This window comes from Saimiri boliviensis, chromosome 19, assembly GCF_048565385.1.
Source record: "Saimiri boliviensis isolate mSaiBol1 chromosome 19, mSaiBol1.pri, whole genome shotgun sequence".
Taxonomy (NCBI): Eukaryota; Metazoa; Chordata; class Mammalia; order Primates; family Cebidae; genus Saimiri; species Saimiri boliviensis.
Genome location: NC_133467.1, coordinates 3,052,385 through 3,070,651, shown reverse-complemented (window position 1 = coordinate 3,070,651; position 18,267 = coordinate 3,052,385). Strand labels below are relative to the sequence as shown.

Here is an 18,267-nt window from a genome sequence, read left to right as displayed (position 1 = left end):
ATAATCAGATTATGCTAAGCAACTTTTTGGGTCTCAGAAATAAGTGCAATTTTCAAACAAACGCAATGAAGGTATTATCTAAGGATCTTCAAGAATCCCTAAGACCCTTTTCAAGGAGTCTGTGAGCTCAAAATGGTTTCCACTATAATTCTAAGGCAGTTATTGCCTTTTCTTCTTTTCCATCTGCCCTGCTGACACAAAAGCAACAGTGTGTAAAACTGCTAGTATTTTAGCATGAATCTAGGCAGTAGCATGAAACTATTTCACTGACATACGTAAGAGTTTAAAAAAAGAAACAAAACAAAAAGCAAGTTTTACTAAAAATCATCTTTGATAAAGCAGTAAAAGTTATTTTGATCAAATTCTGACCTTGGAATACAAGTTTTTAATATTCCGTGGAATAAAATAGGAAGTACAAATAAAGAACTACTGTCATATACTGAGATATGCTAGTTATCTTGAAGAAAGTATTTCGGCAAGTGATTCGTAAGCTAAATTGGTAGTTTTTTCCTTGGAACATCATTTTTGCTTGAAAGAACAAATGAGAGACAAATGTGGTTTTCCAGACAAAGACATACAGCAGATATTTTCTTAAAAATGAGTTAAATCAGCCTGTTGCTTTGTGAACAAACACCTAATGGTATCTGTCGTTGTTGATAAAATTTGAATTTTCAAGTGAAAAGTTAAAAATTAGAATTTTGTAAAACTTAGATCTGCCACTGTGAGCTTAAAAGGTTTGCTATGGGTAACTTCTCTGATAATATAGATGATATCATATCTAACGTATCAACACTTAAAAGATATTCATACACCAGTAAACAGACAATGTTACAAAATCATGCAGGAATAAAAGATTCACTGAAGGGCAAGATAATCCAAAGGATTTTACCACAACAAAGTACAAATTTCACATTACAACTAACCTATGAGAAAGCAATACTTTCAAAGTTTTGACATGTTGTCAAAAGATATATTTACCTGAAAAAGATAATACTCCTTTTCCAACTACACATATGTGTGAGACGGAACTTTTTTCATGTATTTCAACCAAAAGCGGAACAAAACAAAAACACTGCAACAGACTGAATGAAGAAGCAGATAGGAGAATCCAGCTATGCTATTAATGCAGACATTCAAAACATTTGCAAAAATGTAAAACAATGTAGTCTTCAAGCTAATTTTTTGGTAACTAGTTATTTTTCATTAAAAAATGTTATTTATGTTAACATGTAACAAGTTTATTGTTTATTACTTCAAAACTTATTGATAGATTCTTTTTTTCTTTTTAGTTTTTTGAGATAGGGTCAAGCTCTGTCTCCCAGGCTGGAATACACAGCAGTGTGAACATAGCGCACTGCAGCCTCCATAGCCTGGGTTCACACAGTCCTCCTACCTGAGTTTCCCCAGTAGCTCGGACCACAAGCATGCCACCACCATGTAGCTAATTTATTTTTTTGTTTTGTTTTGTTTTGTTTTGAGACAGAGTCTTCCTCTGTCACCAGGCTGGAGTGCAGTGGCGCCATCTTGGCTCACTGCAACCTCTGCCTCCTGGGTTCAAGCAATTCTCCTTCCTCAGCCTCCCGAGTAGCTGGGACTACAGGCGCTTGCCATTACTCCCAGCTAATTATTGTATTTTTAGTAGAGACGGGGTTTCACTATGTTGGCCAGAATGGTCTAGCTCTTTTAACCTGGTAATCTCCTGGCGTCAGCCTCCCAGAGTGCTGGGAATTACAGGCATGAACTACCATGCCCGGCCTTGTTTTTGTTTTATACAGCCAGGTCTCCTCATGTTGCCCAGGCTAGTGTCAAATTCCTGAGCTCAGCCAGGCACAGTGGCTCATGTCTGTAATCCCAGCACTTTGGGAGGCTGAGGCAGGCAGATCATTGGAGGTCAGGAGTTCAAGACCAGCCTGGCCAACATGGTGAAACCCTGCCTCTACTAAAAATACAAAAATTAGCTGGGTGTGGTAGCAAGTGCCTGTCATTCCAGCTACTCGGGAGGCCAAGGCAGGAGAATTGCTTGAACCCGGGAGGCAGAGGTTGCAGTGAGCCTCACACCATTGCACTCCAACCTGGGCAACAGAGCAACACCGTCTCAAAAAAAAAAAAAAAAAAAAAAATTCCTGGGCTCAAGGGATCCTCCTGCCATGGCCTCCCAAAGTGCTGGGATTACAGGTATAAGTCACCACACCTGCCCTAAACATTATTAGATGTTTCAGTTTTAATGTCTAATATGGCAAATATTGATAGATAATCCCAGAAACAAAAGCTCTTTCAGGATGTCAGTAAGTTTTAAGAGTGTTAAGTGGGAATGTCAATAATTTTTAAGAGTGTAAGGGTTTGAGGACTACTGCACTAGAAGCAAGTAATAGTAAACTAGAGTCCTGTTTATAAAAAGGGCTGCTCTTGAGACTTTTTCAGAGTATCCAAGGACCATACCTGCTTAGCAAAAAATATCGTGTCGAGTCGGGAGTCCTGAACCACAGAGCCCGCTGGTTCTTCTCCTGGCTGCCACTTGAAAAGAAAAATTAACCCATGAACTGGCCTACAAAATAAAATACATATTAGTGACATCAAACCCTGCTTCTTTTACAATACACTTTAGTCAGTTATTTAACAAATAGAATGCAAATGAAGTAAATTAATTAAATCTGAGAATGTTTAAAAGATCGCTATTGCCACTCATAGTCACTAGACTGTTGCCTTGGAAGACACTAATACAACTTAAGATTATATCAGTTAAAATAAAATTATAGTGAAAGGTTTATTCTCAAATCTCTAGACTATTCATTTCTACCTGATATCACCTCAATTAAAAAATAAGAACATAGTAAAACTAGAAGCTGGCTGAACTCCAAAATATATAAATAAAGCTCATGTAAGATGTTTACAGATAAATGGCTGATAACATATATTACCTGTATTAAATATAGGAAATAACCTTCATATATTATTGGATTCATGAACAATCCTCATATTGCAATATAAATGGATGCTATCATCTCATACATAATGAAATCATCCACTTTCCTAAGGAACTGTTTTTGAGCACAAAATATTAAATCACTGCTTTAAAATTCCTTCTAGTCTATCTATCACAACTGCCTCCCACTCCACAAAAAAAATTTCCTGTCCTCAGGGCTGGGCATGGTGGTTCACATCTGTAATTCCAGCACTTTCGGAGGCCAAGGCAGGCAGATTACTTGAGGCCAGGAGTTCGAGACCAGCCTGGAAAACATAGGGAAACCACGTCTCTACCAAAAAAACAAAAACAAAACAAAACAAAAAAAATTGGACAGGCATGGCGATCGGTGCCTGTAATCCCAGCTACTTGGGAGGCTGGAGCAGAAGAATCACTTGAATCCAAGAGGCAGAGGTTGCGGTGAGCCAACATCACACCACAGCACTCCAGCTTAGGCAACAGAGTGAGACTCTGTTTCAAAAAAATAGAACAAACTTTCCTATCTTTTTATTTGATTCAAAGTTATTTTATTTTAGACACAGGATCTCACTATGTTGCCCGAGTAGCTACAACTACAGGCATTTGACACCATGCCTGGCTCCTATCTTTTTAAAGACAGTTCAAATGATACATTTTTAATAAACCTTCCATGATCTTAGCCACAAATAATCTCATTTCACCTAAAGTGATTGCTCTTTTTACCAGAAAGAGAAAGGCGGGAAGAAGCAAACTACGTATCTCCTTCTTACTACCAACAGCAGTTGGCATATCCCCAAGTCCCTATTTTCCCTTTTAAGATTATTCCTTGACCCAATTCCAAGACTCCAAGTCTCCCACCAGTGAAATTTCCTCTAGCCCTCCATTTGAAGACACAGGGTCAATATCTGAGGGCATGGTGGTCAGGGGTAAGGAGAAGCTAAGAGAGGTGATTCTGGCCAGAAAGATGAGGGAAGGAGAAAAGTTGTTTCTGCCACCAACATTCGAAATTTCAACTATAACTTTCCCAAAAGCAGTGTGATAGTGCATAGGCAAGTTCTGGATTACTATAAATATATATTATCTATTAAATATGCCTTTGTACATTGACCTATCATTCTTGCTTTTTATGTTAAAACGTGTTCCATGTTCTAACACTATTGATATATAAGTGAATTTTGTAAAATCAACCAACCAGTACTTTGTGGATATGGAATTACGGAGACTTAGGTTTGACTCCCTTTCAGGTTACCTATCAGCCTCAGGTTATTGGTTATAAAATGAGAATAATAATACCTATCTCACAGGATTGAAGAGACTTAAAGGACATAATGTATTCAGCCTAGAGTAATCCAAGTAAAATTTAAAAAAAGTGAATATCCTTTAAGTTTGCTAAAGTATAAACAGATTATTATTGTTAATATAACTGAAGTTAAACTTACTTTAATTTTTCAAAATTCTCAGGCTCTAAACTCCATATTTCTTCAACCTGGGCTCCTCGGCAACCTGAAATAATAAATTATTTTCTTCAGAAAATAGAATAATTCATTTTTTCCTTCAACATGAAATAAAATACTAACTAAAGGAAATGCAAGACAGGACAAAACAAAATGGTAAAACGAATAAAGCTCGCAGCCAAATCTAATTACTTCCTTTAATAGATCCCAATTATTTACAATGAGAGTATATTTATAATTTAAAATTCGTCACTCTGTGACTGTTTCTTCTGTCTCTCTAAATCTCTGGCTCCTCTATCCACTGCTTTCACTCAACTGTTCTATTTGTCCAGCTCTGCCATTAGCCCTGTATTTTTTTTCTTACGGTACACGTTTTTTTTCCTAAGAAAGTAAGTAACTACCACTTAACAGTAAGTTTCAAATCACATCTTTAGTTCTGATCCTTATCCTAAATTCCAAGTGTATATTTTCAACACTTCAGAGTCACATCTCCTTCTCCCCTCCCAAATACTCTTCTAGGACACTGGTTCTCAACCAGGGTGATTTTGCCCCCCAGGGAACATTTGGCAATGATAGACTTTTTTTTATTGTCATTATTGTTACTGGTGTGAGGGGTAAGGCGGTTGCTACTAGCATCTATTGCGTAGAGGCCACGGATGCTGATAGATACCCTACACTGCACAGGACAAGCTCTGACTACAAAGAAGTACCTGGCCCAAAATATCAACAGTACCAAGGTAGAGGAACTCTGCTCTAGTATACTGTAGTAATCGTGTAGTGGTTAAGAGCTTGGCCTCCAAACTGCCAGAGTTTGAATCTTGGCTCCTACATTTAACAGCAATATAACCATTGAACCTCTCCATTCCTCACACTCACAGAGCTGTTTTGAGGAATTAATGAGATAATGTAGGAGATACATTTAATTCAGTGCCTGGCGTACTTTAAGGGTCCACCGTTAGTCAGTATTAATCACAATCCAAAAAACAACCATATTTACCAAAGTATTTTATGTCCTCTATGTAAAGTGCTTTATATGTATTTTCTCTAATCCCTGCAAGGTAAGAATTTAATGCAAGAGTTTTTGGGTATTAATCAACTTGCCTATATTCATTCACTACAGCTACTATGTGCCAGAAAACTAATTAAAACCCACATCAGGTTCCAAAGTCTGGGCACTTTGATTTTTCAGATTATTTTCAAGCGAAAGCTAGAGAAGCCTTTAGACTACCTACTTCAAAAAAAAGTAGTTAAAAAAGAAAAACCAGTTGGGTAATCGAACAATGTAACTGAGTATTCACGCCATTCTGTGCCTCAGTTTGCTCCATTCAGCAAATATCTCTTAAGTGCCCACTCTGATATTAAAGATACATGTACAAAGAAAGTTACTACATGGTTTGTACTGGAGAAGAACCAGAAAAAAATCTGAGTATCTGGCAAAAAGTTAATAATAATAGACATTCACATATATCAAATCGGGGAAAAAACATGTAAATGTAAACCTATGTTTCTATTAGTGTCAGGAAGGGCATGGGAGAATGTTAATGCAACTGTTAACACTGGTTACTTCTATTAGAACTCAGTCAACTGTTAACACTGGTTACTTCTATTAGAACTCAGTCAACTGTTAACACTGGTTAATTCAAATGACAACCAAAAACAGGCCAAACATTAAAACATTCTACATATTATACCACAACAAAAAAGAAAAAGTGCACTGAAGTGCCTCAAGGCCTTCTGCACAGGTAGAATTTCAAGTACTGACACTATTTAAATAATCTCACATTAAACACAAACACATCTCTTCATGCAAGAAAAAATAGTAAATATCTAATACAGCATGGTTTAATGGAAAGAGAAATAAGCGACGATTCCAGAGACCTATGTTCTGATGCCAGAACTGTCGTAAAGTTCTTAACCTTGAGAAGAACACAATTTATTTGAGCCTCACTTTCCTCATGTATACTTGTTTCATCCAAGTGACAAAATTCTTGTGTGGTATATAATTGTATCAAAAACTAAACACAAAGAATCACTTTGAATACAGACTCCCCAAATAATATATATCAAATAAAAAGTTGAAGTGGGGGAAGGTTTCAGAAACGTTATTTGCCAAGTACCTTTTGTGTGCCAAGCATGGTACTAGGCCCTGGCAAGGACAGAAATTAATAAACTATTGCCACAATACTTAAAAATGTCACCATCTGGTAGGAGACAACCATATACAATGCAAAAACTGTACAGCGAGCATAAATGACATAGGAAGCATACAGAGAACATGTTCTGGAAGTTTGGAAGTAAGAGAGATCATTACTACCTGCGCTGGTTTTAAAAAAAAACAAAAAAACTGTCATGGATAAGTGAACTGTGTCTTTTAAAAAAAAAATGATCATATGATTTGTCATCTAAACTAGAACACTGTTCCAAAGTAAAAGCGGGTGCTAACATTAAAACGCTTTGAAATATTTATTTATTAACATCTGTATTATACTGATCAGTCTATAAAGTAGTTCTGATTCAGAAACGAATTTCAAAAATAACTGTCTTAAAAACCAACCTGGAGCCCCAAGAAAAACACTCGTGGAGCCCTCCCAAACTACTGTCAGTGTGTCAAACATAACTGACTGCTAGATATGCTGAATGCTATCTTCCAACAGATGGTTTTGACAATTTGTCATTCCCCTACTCCTACCGATAAGTCTATCAGAAGCTCCAAGAATGACCCCAGCTTCTGCACCCTGCAAAAAAACACTCCCAGATGTCCTTCACAACCCCACTCTCAGTCATTCCATGGTACAGATAAATTCCATTTAGCTGATGATGTGACCAAATAAGAAAAACTGGATTGACAGCCCTCAGGTAGTCTCTCCTTAAACAAGGACTAGACCCAGTGATTTCAAGTGGGAGCCCTAAATCACAGGCACTGTTACCTTGTACCCCTAAATTTAGTTGGTCTCATTTTGGGGGCTGTAACAACTGTAAGCAGCACTTGCTTCCAGGGGCACCATGTGCATCCCAAGATTTGTGTGAAAGCCAGGCATTATCCCTCTCTCTTCAAAACATGGTGAAATGTACCTTAGGAGCAGTCATAATCGACCTTCATGTTAAGGAAACACCACGTTGGACCCAAAAGTCATTCAAATCTGACATAACTCATGGGTCAGAGCTGTCATAGATGACGGAATTACTCTTCCTCCTTGCATAACAAGGTGGAGTCTCTAATACATCCTGCCGTCCCTGGATTAACCCTTTGAGCCAAGAGGAAATGTCAATACAAAAATCCAAGAAAGCCATCTGGTTTTTTACTGTAAACACTATAAAGAGACAAATACCAATCCTGTCGGTCAGTTCATACTGAGCAGAAGGGCTGAGGGAACGGCTATTTCGTGTAGAAAGGAAGGGTGAATATTGTTGGAAGAATTTTCTCAATAGGTTTCTCTTATTTCTGTACATCTGCAAGGAATTACCAGCTTTGCTCTGAACTATCTTTTCAAGGATGTTCATACAGTAAACAGACTTGGAAGACAGAAATAGTGCCTTTCTCCAAGGCAGAGGGAAGACTGATTTACTGTCCAAGATAATAATGTGTCCTTAAAGGCAAAAGTTGAGCGGGTTTGCTAGCAGCCCCATTGTAACATTCATTCTCTAGCTCAGAGTTCCTCAGCTGTAACACAGGCTCACTATGTGTGCAGCATCCACCAGGGTCCCCCTCCATCCTCATGAACTCAGAGGAAAAGGGAACCAAGGTGAAAATGAATCTGCTGCCTACTATGCTGAGTAATACAACCCTTATCTCTAAACCAAAAGTTGTCTGCTAACATCTATAAAACTGTCAAGCCAACTTACTTGCTGGGAAGCAGGATAAAATCTAACACTTCGTAATTCTTAATAGATGTTAGATTTTGTTAAATGCCTTTTCCATCTATTGACATAATCATGTTTTTTGTTTTTTGGCTTAGTAATATGGTGTATTACAAGGATTTTTGAGTGTTAAACCAATTCTAAATTTCTGGGATAAATTCCATTTAGTCATAATTTATTGTTCTCTTAGTGAATTATTAAATTCGATTTGCTAAAATGGTTTAAAATTTGTACATTTAAGTTAATGAAGGATATAGGTCTGTAATTTTTTCTGGTAATATCTGTCTGGTTTTGGTGTCAGGATAACACTGGTCCTCAGAGAATGAATTGGGAAGCATTCCTTCCTCTCCAATTATTTTGGAAGAGTTTGCATAGAATTGGCATTATTTATAATATTGTATAATTGATAGAATTTACCAGTGAGGTCACCTTGGTGAGAATTTCTTTGCGGGAAAACTTTAAACTACTATTTCCATTTCTTTAATAAATACAGAGCATATACTGGTTATCTATTTCTTAAGTGAGCTTTGGTAATGTGTGTCTTTAAAGAAATTTGTAGATTTCATTCTAAATTGTCAAATGTATTGCCATAAAGTTGTCCATAGTATTATTATCTTTGTAACATTGTAGAATCTTTAGTGATGTCACCTCTCTTAGTCCTATACTGAAATACAGGAACATCTCTTTTTTTTCTGATCAGTCTTGCTAGAGTGATTCTATTGATCTTCCCAAATAAACAGCTCTTAGTTTCATTTATTTTCACCATTTTTTTCTCTTTTCTGTTCCACTAATTTCGACTCTGATCTTTATTACTTCCTGTCGTCTGCTTACTTTTTGTTTAGTGTGCTCTCGTTTTCTAGTTTCTCGTAATAAAATGAAAGCCGGGGTTATCGGTTTGTTGCAAGAAAAGTGAATCCAGTCCCCATTACTCTATCTTGGCTGGAAGCAAATGTTTATAGCTTCCGTTTTTATCAATAGATTAGCACAGTTTGTTTTGGCACGCATATGTATCATGTATGGGCCACACCAATTAAAAGCACAGTTCTGCTCCTCCACCAGTTTCTTAATTTAATGATGTTACATTCCACCAAAAGCCGTACTTACATACTTACTGTATTCACAATTAATTTCCCTCTCAATAACGGAACTTTTGAAATGAATTAATGTCAGCATTCACAATACAGATATTTCACTTTTCAAAGAATCAACTGCCGAAAGCGTTATTCTATAAATTGAGTGAAAAAAACGAAAATTATGGAAATAATTAGAACTGATTGTTTCTTTGAAACATCTGATGACATAAAACTATCATCATTTAACTTTTTGCAAGTTCTTCTGCTAATGAAGCCAATTTATTAACAGCTATTGCTTTTTCATATGTGCATGTACAGAAGATGAATTTATATATCGTTCTTTCATACATGATTTCCAATTCCAAGTTTTCTGCATATATGAAATTGAAGCAGTAAGCAAACTTACCTAGTACATTTCTGAAAGTTAACTTTAACATATCGTTAAGGCTTTGAAGGTATGGCTAAATCTGCAGACATCTCAAACTCAGTGTCTGCCCAAATCTGAATCCATTTTCCTGTCCCTCAAGTTTGCTCTTCACTTGTAATTGTTTCATGAGCCACCCAGGCTGGAAAGCATAAAATAATTTTTGCCTCTTTTTTCCCGGTCTAGTCAGCTATCTGTTGATTCTTTTTTCTCTTATGTGTGTAGGAGTAATATACTACCACTCAACCTCTACTGTAAGGTTGGCAGCCCTGATAACTCCTTTTTTTAATTTAGCATGTTATGGATGTATTTCTGCTCCCAAAGGAATGAAGAGCAGAAATTTCCACATGCAACTGTTGCTTTAAATACAGCAAACTTACTGAATCTAACTCCTCCTTCCTGACCCACTAGTTTAGCCAATCATCTCAGATTCCAACCATTTTAGGACATGCCTAGCTTCTCTTACTGTATTCCAATCTGCCCTGCACACTACAAGCACAGCAAATCTTAATTATGAAAGAAGGGCATTTCAGCATTAAAATACATTTGATAGGTAAATCCCCAGTGACTACAGGGCACTATAAAACATGGCATGCAATCTGGCCTCAGTTTATCTTTTCAGCTTCAGATCCAAATAAATATTCCTCCAGTCTGTTACATTATGTTCTAGTCACTTTGCTAGCTGTTCGCTAAGCCCATCACTACTGTTTACGCCTTTCCTTCTGCCTGGGCTCCTCCATGATCTGTGTACTGACAACATTTTGTACATACTCGAACATGGCAATTCATACACCATATTGTAGTTTGTCAGTTCTTCGAAACAGCAGTTATGGTTTATTCATATGAAAAATTCCCAATCCTTACCACTGTGCCTGAGATATAGATGAACACCACATGCTTGATAAATGACATTCCAAATATTAAGCTATGTACAATAGGCAATATCTATACCACCGTTTGTCATCATGCGTACAAGTTTTAACATCATAGAATCAATAATACTTGGGAAACGTACAGATAAAAACGTACTGTCCAGCCAGGCAAGCGGCTCACGTGAGCCTGTAATCCCAACATTTTGGGAGGCCCAGGCGGGCAGATCACGAGGTCAGAAGATCGAGACCATCCTGGCCAACATGGTGAAACCCTGTCTTTACTAAAAATGCAAAAATGAGCCAGGCGTGGTGGTGGGCGCCTGTAGTCCCAGCTACTCGGGAGGCTGAGGCAGGAGAATCGCTTAGACCCGGGAGGCGGAGGTTGCCGCGAGCCGAGATCGCGCCACTGCACTCCCGCCTGGGTGACAGAGTGAGACTCCGTCTCAAAAACAAAACAAACAAGCAAGCAAAATGTACTGTGAAAAGACCGGGACCAAAACAGGGAAGGACGAGAAGTCGAACGCGTTGACCGCGGGCAGAAGGCACTGCACGCAGCCCGGGAGCAGCTCTGCGGAGAGCACGTGGCCTCTGCCCTAGAACCCCAGCTCAGGACAACTCCCCGCGGCGAAGCCCGCACAGCGCGGCGGGGGGAACCGGCGGGGCGGCCATTCGCACGGCAGGGCGCTCTGCCTTCAGGAAGCGGAACCTCGCGCTCCCGGGCGCTGGGGCCGCAGACACCCCAACCCCGAGAAGGCACGCCCGGCCCGGGAGCAGGTGCGCGCCGCGGCGGGGGCGGCGGGGAGGGCCACGTGTGCTCGCGGGCTCGGCGGGGGACACCCCGGCCAATGGCAGGCCGTGGGCGCCGGGTCCCGGGAACACCGCGGGCGAAGACGGGCGCCCTCCCCGCCCGGGCGCTGCGGCTCCTCACACTGCTGCGGACGCGCGCCCGCCCGGGGCTGAGGGCGCCCCCCCGACCCCGGGCCCCTCGCGTCCCCCTCTTCGGATGCGGGGCGGCGGCCGCAGGAGCCACTCCATGCCCAGCCCGGGCCTCCTCCCGTGACCCCAGGCCCGGGACGGTCCCCTCGGTTCTCACCGAATCCTTTAATGAGCTCGGTGAAGACCCCGGGGTCGCTTTCCATGAGGCACCACTCCCCGGCATTGCCCGTCATGGCCCCGGCCACGCACCGCCCCGATCCGCCTCTCGCTCGCGGCCGCCCCCCGCACCAGCTGCCGCCGGCCACAGCGCTCCGCAAACCCGCCGCCGGGCTCGTCAACCCCACGTCACCCCGCCTCCTTCCCGACAGCCTCCGGGCGCCGTCACCTGCAGCGCGGCGCCGCGCGGGAGGACGCTCTAGCCACCCCAGAGACAGCGACACCCTTGCCAGGCCTCGCAGGACCCGTAGCGCAGTCGGAAGGGCTGCGGCCTGAGAGAAGGGGCGGGGAGCCGGCGCGCCGCGGGCGGCAACATCCGGGATCCTCGCCCCGCGGGGGGCGGGGCCAAGGAAGAGGGGCGGGGCTCCTTCCCGGGACCGGAAGCTGGAAGGCCCGGCGGCGGGGAGCTGTTGTCTCCCGTCGCCTCCCGGCGCCGCGCGGGGCTTCTGCTGACGGCGCCGCAGGTCCGGGGGCCCCGGCCGCCAGGCACAGGTGAGGACGCCGCGGGAGCCCGGCCGGGAGCGTGTTGTGCGGTCGCAGCGGCCCAGGGACGCGCGGGGTCTGACCGGTCCTCCGTGTCCCTCACGCGGCCGCCCGGGGGCTGAGGCCGGGCAGACGCCGCGAGAGCCTGGCTCTGCCCCGCCGCGCTGCCCGCCTCGGCCGCGGACCCTCGCTGGGCCCGGCCGGCGCGTTCCCGAGGGCGGTGGGGCCTGCGTGCCTCCGCCTCCGTCTCCTCCTCCCGCGGCCTCTGCGCGGACGGGCGCCGCCCGGGTCCGGGTTTGGAAGCGGGCTCTTTGTGGGAGGACGAGGCGGAGGAGAAAGGCCTGTCCCGCCGTCCGGGGGCGGAACACGAGGCTGAACGCCGCGGCCGCGGGTGAGCCTGAGAACGTGCGGGATGGGGCCACCCCGGGGTGATGCCCGGGACCAGGTACGGCTGTGTGTGCTCGGTGGCCCTCAAGCCGCAGGCTCCCGCGGAGTACTGGCGTCCTAAGAGTAAAGTCTCTGCGAGTCTGTTGACTCCTTAAAAGCTGCATGTCCCAAGAAAGATCTTTGGCTTCCAGAAGAGAAAAAAAATGTTTTAGTGGATAAGACTGACTTCTTGGCCGGGCGCGGTGGCTCGCGCCTGTCATCCCGGCACTCTGGGAGGCCGAGGCGGGTGGATCACGAGGTCGAGAGATCGAGACCATCCTGGTCAACATGGTGAAACCCCGTCTCTACTAAAAATACAAAAAAATCAGCTGGGCATGGTGGCGCGTGCCTGTAATCCCAGCTACTCAGGAGGCTGAGGCAGGAGAATTGCCTGAGCCCAGGAGGCGGAGGTTGCGGTGAGCCGAGATCGCGCCATTGCACTCCAGCCTGGGCAACAAGAGCGAGACTCCGTCTCAAAAAAAAAAAAAAAAAAAAAAAAACACGAGCAGTTGTGGGGTAGTAGCCGAAATTTGTATGAACTGTTGGTTTTAAAAAAAAATTGTAAGTTTCTTGAAGTTTATCTCAGGAAACTCTGCCCTTCAGTGTGTTCCCTTGAGATACTTAATTGGAAAGGTTGAAGCAGCACAAAAATTCAAAATGGCATCAGAGTGGTATATGCTGTTTTTTCAATCTGCAGTATTGCTGTGAACTTGAAAATGTTTTTGTGCAAAACAAATACATCAAAACTGAAATTTATTTGATACTCAACTTAGTTAACATGATACCTATTTTAGAAAGACCAAACTGAAAATTTAGCCTTTGGAACAATATAGAAGCAAGCAGAGAAGGGGGTAAAAATTAATTATGTTAACATTTAATCCTGAGAGTTCACATAAAAAGCCGGATTTCTGGATCTTTGAGAAGGAGGAGATCTGGTACCGCTAGTTTCATACCACATGGCAACCATCAGGCAGCTCCCCTCAGACTAGCGTGCTGTCATTTTTGCCACAGTCCTTCCTCATCAGTTTTTATAGCATCACATCTGTCAGTGGATTCAAGTACCTGTATCATGGGCTCATTTTTGTAGTAATGTCTCTTTACATTTGTCTTGTACTCTTGCATAGATGTGTCAGCTTTAACTTCATTTAAAAAGGAATAAACTGCAAATGTGTGACTTCTTGGGATGAAAGGTAGCATTTTCAAATAAATTATCAAGAGACTGGAAAGATATCGAGATGTGTAAATTCAAGAAAAAATAAGATTCCTTGGAAATAACATATTAGTACTGATAAAAGATACTGTATATGTTGTAAGTTCTGATGATTGTGAAATGAAAAGAAGTGTGATTATATAATGTGTGTTATTAGCATTTCCTGATTTTGCGGTCTAAATAAATTTTAAAAGTACAGAAATGGGCAATGTATAAAATAAAACCAATTTAAAATGTGACCATGCTTTTGATATTATAGTATTGTAATATTTAACTTATCAATAATTTATACAGATTTAATACAACATTAGTTGTATGATGTGCTTTAAGAGCACTAGATAGATAGATCAGGCCCATATAAAGAATTAACTGTACTTTTTTGTTGTTAATCTGGATTTACAACACTTGATTATCCAGGAATGGATTAACTGATGACCAGGCTCTGACCTCACTCACTGCCCAATTGCCTTCTAAACCACTAATAATGGAGCTTATGCTTTGAGGCAGGAGATGATGGCAGTTGGCGAAAGAAGAAATTAAATTATATGTCTGTGTGTATCTCAAATTGCTTTTGAAAGTCAAATACAAAAATTACAGGGCTAAATACTGTTTTCATGTAATCAATTTTATTGGTGTTCTCCATTCTGATATAGATAATAGCAGAGTTATTTTAAGTTATTTAAATAACTTGCCAAATATATTTTACCTAGCCAATTTATTTTTATATTTTCAATAATAGATCTTTAGAATATAAATCACAGAACATGATGTTTACTATTTTAAAGTATGCAGTGCATTGGTTTCTAGTATATTCAAAGTTGTACAGTCATCACCACTAATTTCAGAACGTTTTCATCACCCCATAGAAATCCCCTACCCATGGTGGGGCGCAGTGGCTCAAGCCTGTAATCCCAGCACTTTGGGAGGCCGAGGCGGGTGGATCACGAGGTCAGGAGATGGAGACTATCCTGGTCAACACGGTGAAACCCCGTCTCTTCTAAAAATACAAAAAATTAGCTGGGCGTGGTGGCGCGTGCCTGTAATCCCAGCTACTCAGGAGGCTGAGGCAGGAGAATTGCCTGAACCCAGGAGGCAGAGGTTGCAGTGAGCCGAGATGGTGCCATTGCACTCCAGCCTGGGTAACAAGAGCAGGGAAAAAAAAAGAAATCCCCTACCCATTAGCAGTCACTTCCCAGTCTTCTCTCCCCATAACCTCTGACAACCTTAGACTAATGTACTTTTTATTTCTATGAATTCACCTACTCTGAAAAATTTATGGAAATGGAATTGTAATATTGTATGTAGCCTTTTGTGACTGGCTTCTTTCACTTGGGGTAATGTTTTCAAGGTTTGTTTACCTTGTGTCTTGTATCAGTCTGTGCTTCATCCCTTTTTGTTGTCTAATAATAGTCCATTGTATGGATATACCATATTGTTTCATCCCTTCATCAGTTGATGGGCATTTGGGTTGCTTCTGCTTTTTGACCGATGTTGCTTCTACGTTTTGAATGTTGATAAAAAACATCTGTGTACAACTTTTGGTATAGATACATGTATTCATTTTTCTTAGATATGTGGTGGAATTCCTGGGTCATATGATAACTATATTTAACCTTTTGAGAAACTACCAAACTGTTTTCCAAGGTGGCTGTATTATTTTACATTCCCAGCAGTAGTATATGAGCATTTCAATTTCTCTAAATCCTCACCAACACTTAATATTATTGTTTTGATTATAGCTGTCCTAGTGGATGTGAAGTGCTATCTTGTGGTTTTGATTTGCTTTTCTCTGATGACTAATGATGTTCGTCATCTTTTTATTTGTTTATTGGCCATTTGATAATCTTTGGAAAAACACGTTTTCAGATTCTTTGCACATTTTTATTTCTTTGGAGTAATATTTGTTCACATCTTTTGGCTATTTTTACTTGGGTTATTTATCACTTTATTATTAAGTTCTAAGTGTTCTTAATATAGTCTAGATACAAGTCCCTTATCATATGTATGATTTCCAAATATTTTCTTTGTTCTTGGGTTGTCATTTCACTTTCTTGATGGTGTCCTTGGAAAAAAGTTTCAAATTTTGATAAGTGCAGTTAATCTTTTTTTTTTTTTTTTTTTTTTGGTCACTTTTGCCTTTGGTGTCTGTGTTCCAACACTTAATTCTGTAGCACCAAGTGGGTGTCCTCCACTTCCGTTTAGTTCTGACACTACCCAGGGTTGGCATCAGATCCCATAAATTAAAAGGCAGGGTCCCCACTAAGAATGCCATTAATTTGGACACCAGCTGCAGGTGGGGTCCCCAGGCTACTCACACTTCTGCCTTGCAAGCTATGAATTCAGGACTTCCCATGATCCCCTCAAGGCTGATAATTCACTACATTGACTCACGTAACTCACTGAAAGTGCTCTACTTGGAATTACAGTTTTATTATAAGGGACACAACTCAGGAACAGCCAAACAGGAAGTAAACACAGATGGCAAGGTCTGGGGCAAGGGAAGTATGCTGAACTTCATGCCATCCTTGTCAAATGTGGGCATATCACCTTCCCAGCACATCAGTGTTTGTTCACCAAGGATGCTCCACTGAGCATTGATGAACAGAGTTTTTATGAGGTTTCATTACATGGGCATGATTGATGAAATCATTAGCTACATGACTGAACTTAAACTTAAGTCTTCCTCTTTTCGTAGAAAATTGTCCTGACCAGTTTATTCCTCTAAACATATGGTTATTCTATCTAGTGACTAGCCCCCATCCTGAAGCTACCTAGGGGCCTATGTCGTCTTATTAATGTAATACAGACACACCTGTTTCTTGGGAAATTCCACAGCTTTTTGAAACTTTCTACTGGGAGCTATGTACAAAGACCAGATCCTCTTTCTTATAAGATGCCACAGTATCACATCATCACTTAGCCAAATTTTAAGTGTATTTGTATATCACACTCAGTGAAAAGAAGGAGAGTAGCTTGGGACTTGTTACAATTCTGTTTTTCATCTTTCATTTTTAAAATATGAATATGACCCTGGTAAATTTATACAATCAAGTAGAAAGTTGCCCTGGCTGCTAATAATGTTATCTGTTCAACTGTTTTGTGTTGCACTCTGGAAAGTACAGTCACAGAAGCACAGAAAAAGCTAAGCAGTTTCTGCTGCAGAAACATTGAAAGGGTATGTCCTCAGGGTTGTCATTTATATCATAATATACAAAAGGAAGAGTCCATGAATAAGTAACTTTATTTCTTGTAATAGGGATTAAAAGGATTACACTTACAGATTACCTCTGAGATAGCCTTCATTTTGCTGCTTGCTCTAGAAAAGTACTTGAATACCTAATATTAAATATATTAGAAAAACAGAAATATTATTCTTAGATGACATTTTTACCCAGTATTCATTACTTTTCTTTAGCACTTTATTTTTTCTTCATTATATTTTCACTACCTGCATATAGTACATTTATTATTTCATTCTGAATTTACCGTAAAGACTTGTATTACATTTTGCATTACACATAGTGAGGCTTTATTTTCAAATTAAACATGCTATGGGAAGGAGAAACCAGTTATGCATAATTCTTTGGCACATGGTTCAGAAAGTTAACTTTAATGATACTTGACTTTAAGTATGTATTACTAATTACATAAAAGCAGTAAAAGAGAGAAAAATGGTAAGACCTGGTTTCTGCTCTCAAGGGAACCAATAATGCAGCTGCATGTGGTCACAATGAATAATACAAGGAAAAGAATTCGAGGGGACGGGAAATTTTGAGGTTTAATTTGGGACTTTTTAAACCCCAGCAGCTGCGCCTTGGTGCAGGAAAGGTGGTATAGTAGAATTATTTGATATTAGATGTCATTTGCATTTACCCATCTAACATATAACTAACAAGCAGAAGGACATAAGTTGGAGTGCCACCGTTTTTATGAAAGCTAAGGGAGAGACTAGCAAGGTCTTTGCAATGTACCGAAACAGGTAACATTTTCTACTGGAATTCACAATTAAAGTGTCAGTCTTTGATAAGCATGTTAGTCTTTTTAAAGTGTTTTGGATCGAAAGGTAGAGATAAAAGCCAAATCGAAAAGAGGATAATAATAAATAGGAGAAGAGGCATCCAGGAGTTTCAGCCTGTGCTGTATTCAGTAAGTATTAATTTGTTTCTAACAACTAATGTAGAGTCTTATTTGGAATATTGACACTAATATTCCTAGCACAGTTCAGATCACTGTCCCCCTCAGTCACATTCAAAATGTGAGGCTCTCCATTCTCCCGTGCACTTATCCCCCCACACCACTATGTGCTCCCTTCTCTGAGACCAAGTCTTTCATTCCTCCCCATCTACCAAACTCTCTACTTAACCATTTGGCATT

The 18,267-nt window shown here is 41.0% G+C and overlaps 2 protein-coding genes and 1 non-coding gene across 21 annotated transcripts in view; 1 reads left to right on the top strand and 2 right to left on the bottom strand.

Moving 5' to 3' along the window:
- The window catches only part of UCHL5 (ubiquitin C-terminal hydrolase L5), a 108,838-nt gene extending 96,917 nt beyond the window's left edge, over positions 1-11,921 (bottom strand). For 13 of the 17 annotated variants that reach the window (XM_074390086.1, XM_074390085.1, XM_074390089.1 and 10 more), the window contains exons 1-3: positions 11,716-11,920; positions 4,381-4,444; positions 2,440-2,545 (exon numbers count right to left, since the gene is read on the bottom strand). In XM_074390086.1, the coding sequence (XP_074246187.1) occupies positions 2,440-2,545; positions 4,381-4,444; positions 11,716-11,791 (246 nt within the window). In that variant the 5' untranslated portion in view covers positions 11,792-11,920. Of the gene's footprint in view, positions 1-2,439; positions 2,546-4,380; positions 4,445-11,715 lie in introns of all 17 variants that reach the window. The other 4 variants (XM_074390096.1, XM_074390097.1, XM_074390098.1 and 1 more) reach the window with 1 other exon arrangement.
- Positions 9,968-10,103, bottom strand: LOC120360270 (small nucleolar RNA U109). The gene has a single exon (XR_005576840.2). It is a non-coding gene; the product is annotated as a small nucleolar RNA U109 (small nucleolar RNA).
- Positions 11,922-12,144: 223 nt separating the features above from the next.
- RO60 (Ro60, Y RNA binding protein) overlaps positions 12,145-18,267 on the top strand; it is a 29,784-nt gene continuing 23,661 nt past the window's right edge. The window contains exon 1 of one of the 3 annotated variants that reach the window (XM_039459925.2): positions 12,145-12,266. The gene's annotated coding sequence lies outside the window, so the exon portion shown is untranslated. Of the gene's footprint in view, positions 12,267-12,553; positions 12,703-18,267 lie in introns of those variants that run through there. The other 2 variants (XM_074390084.1, XM_074390083.1) reach the window with 2 other exon arrangements.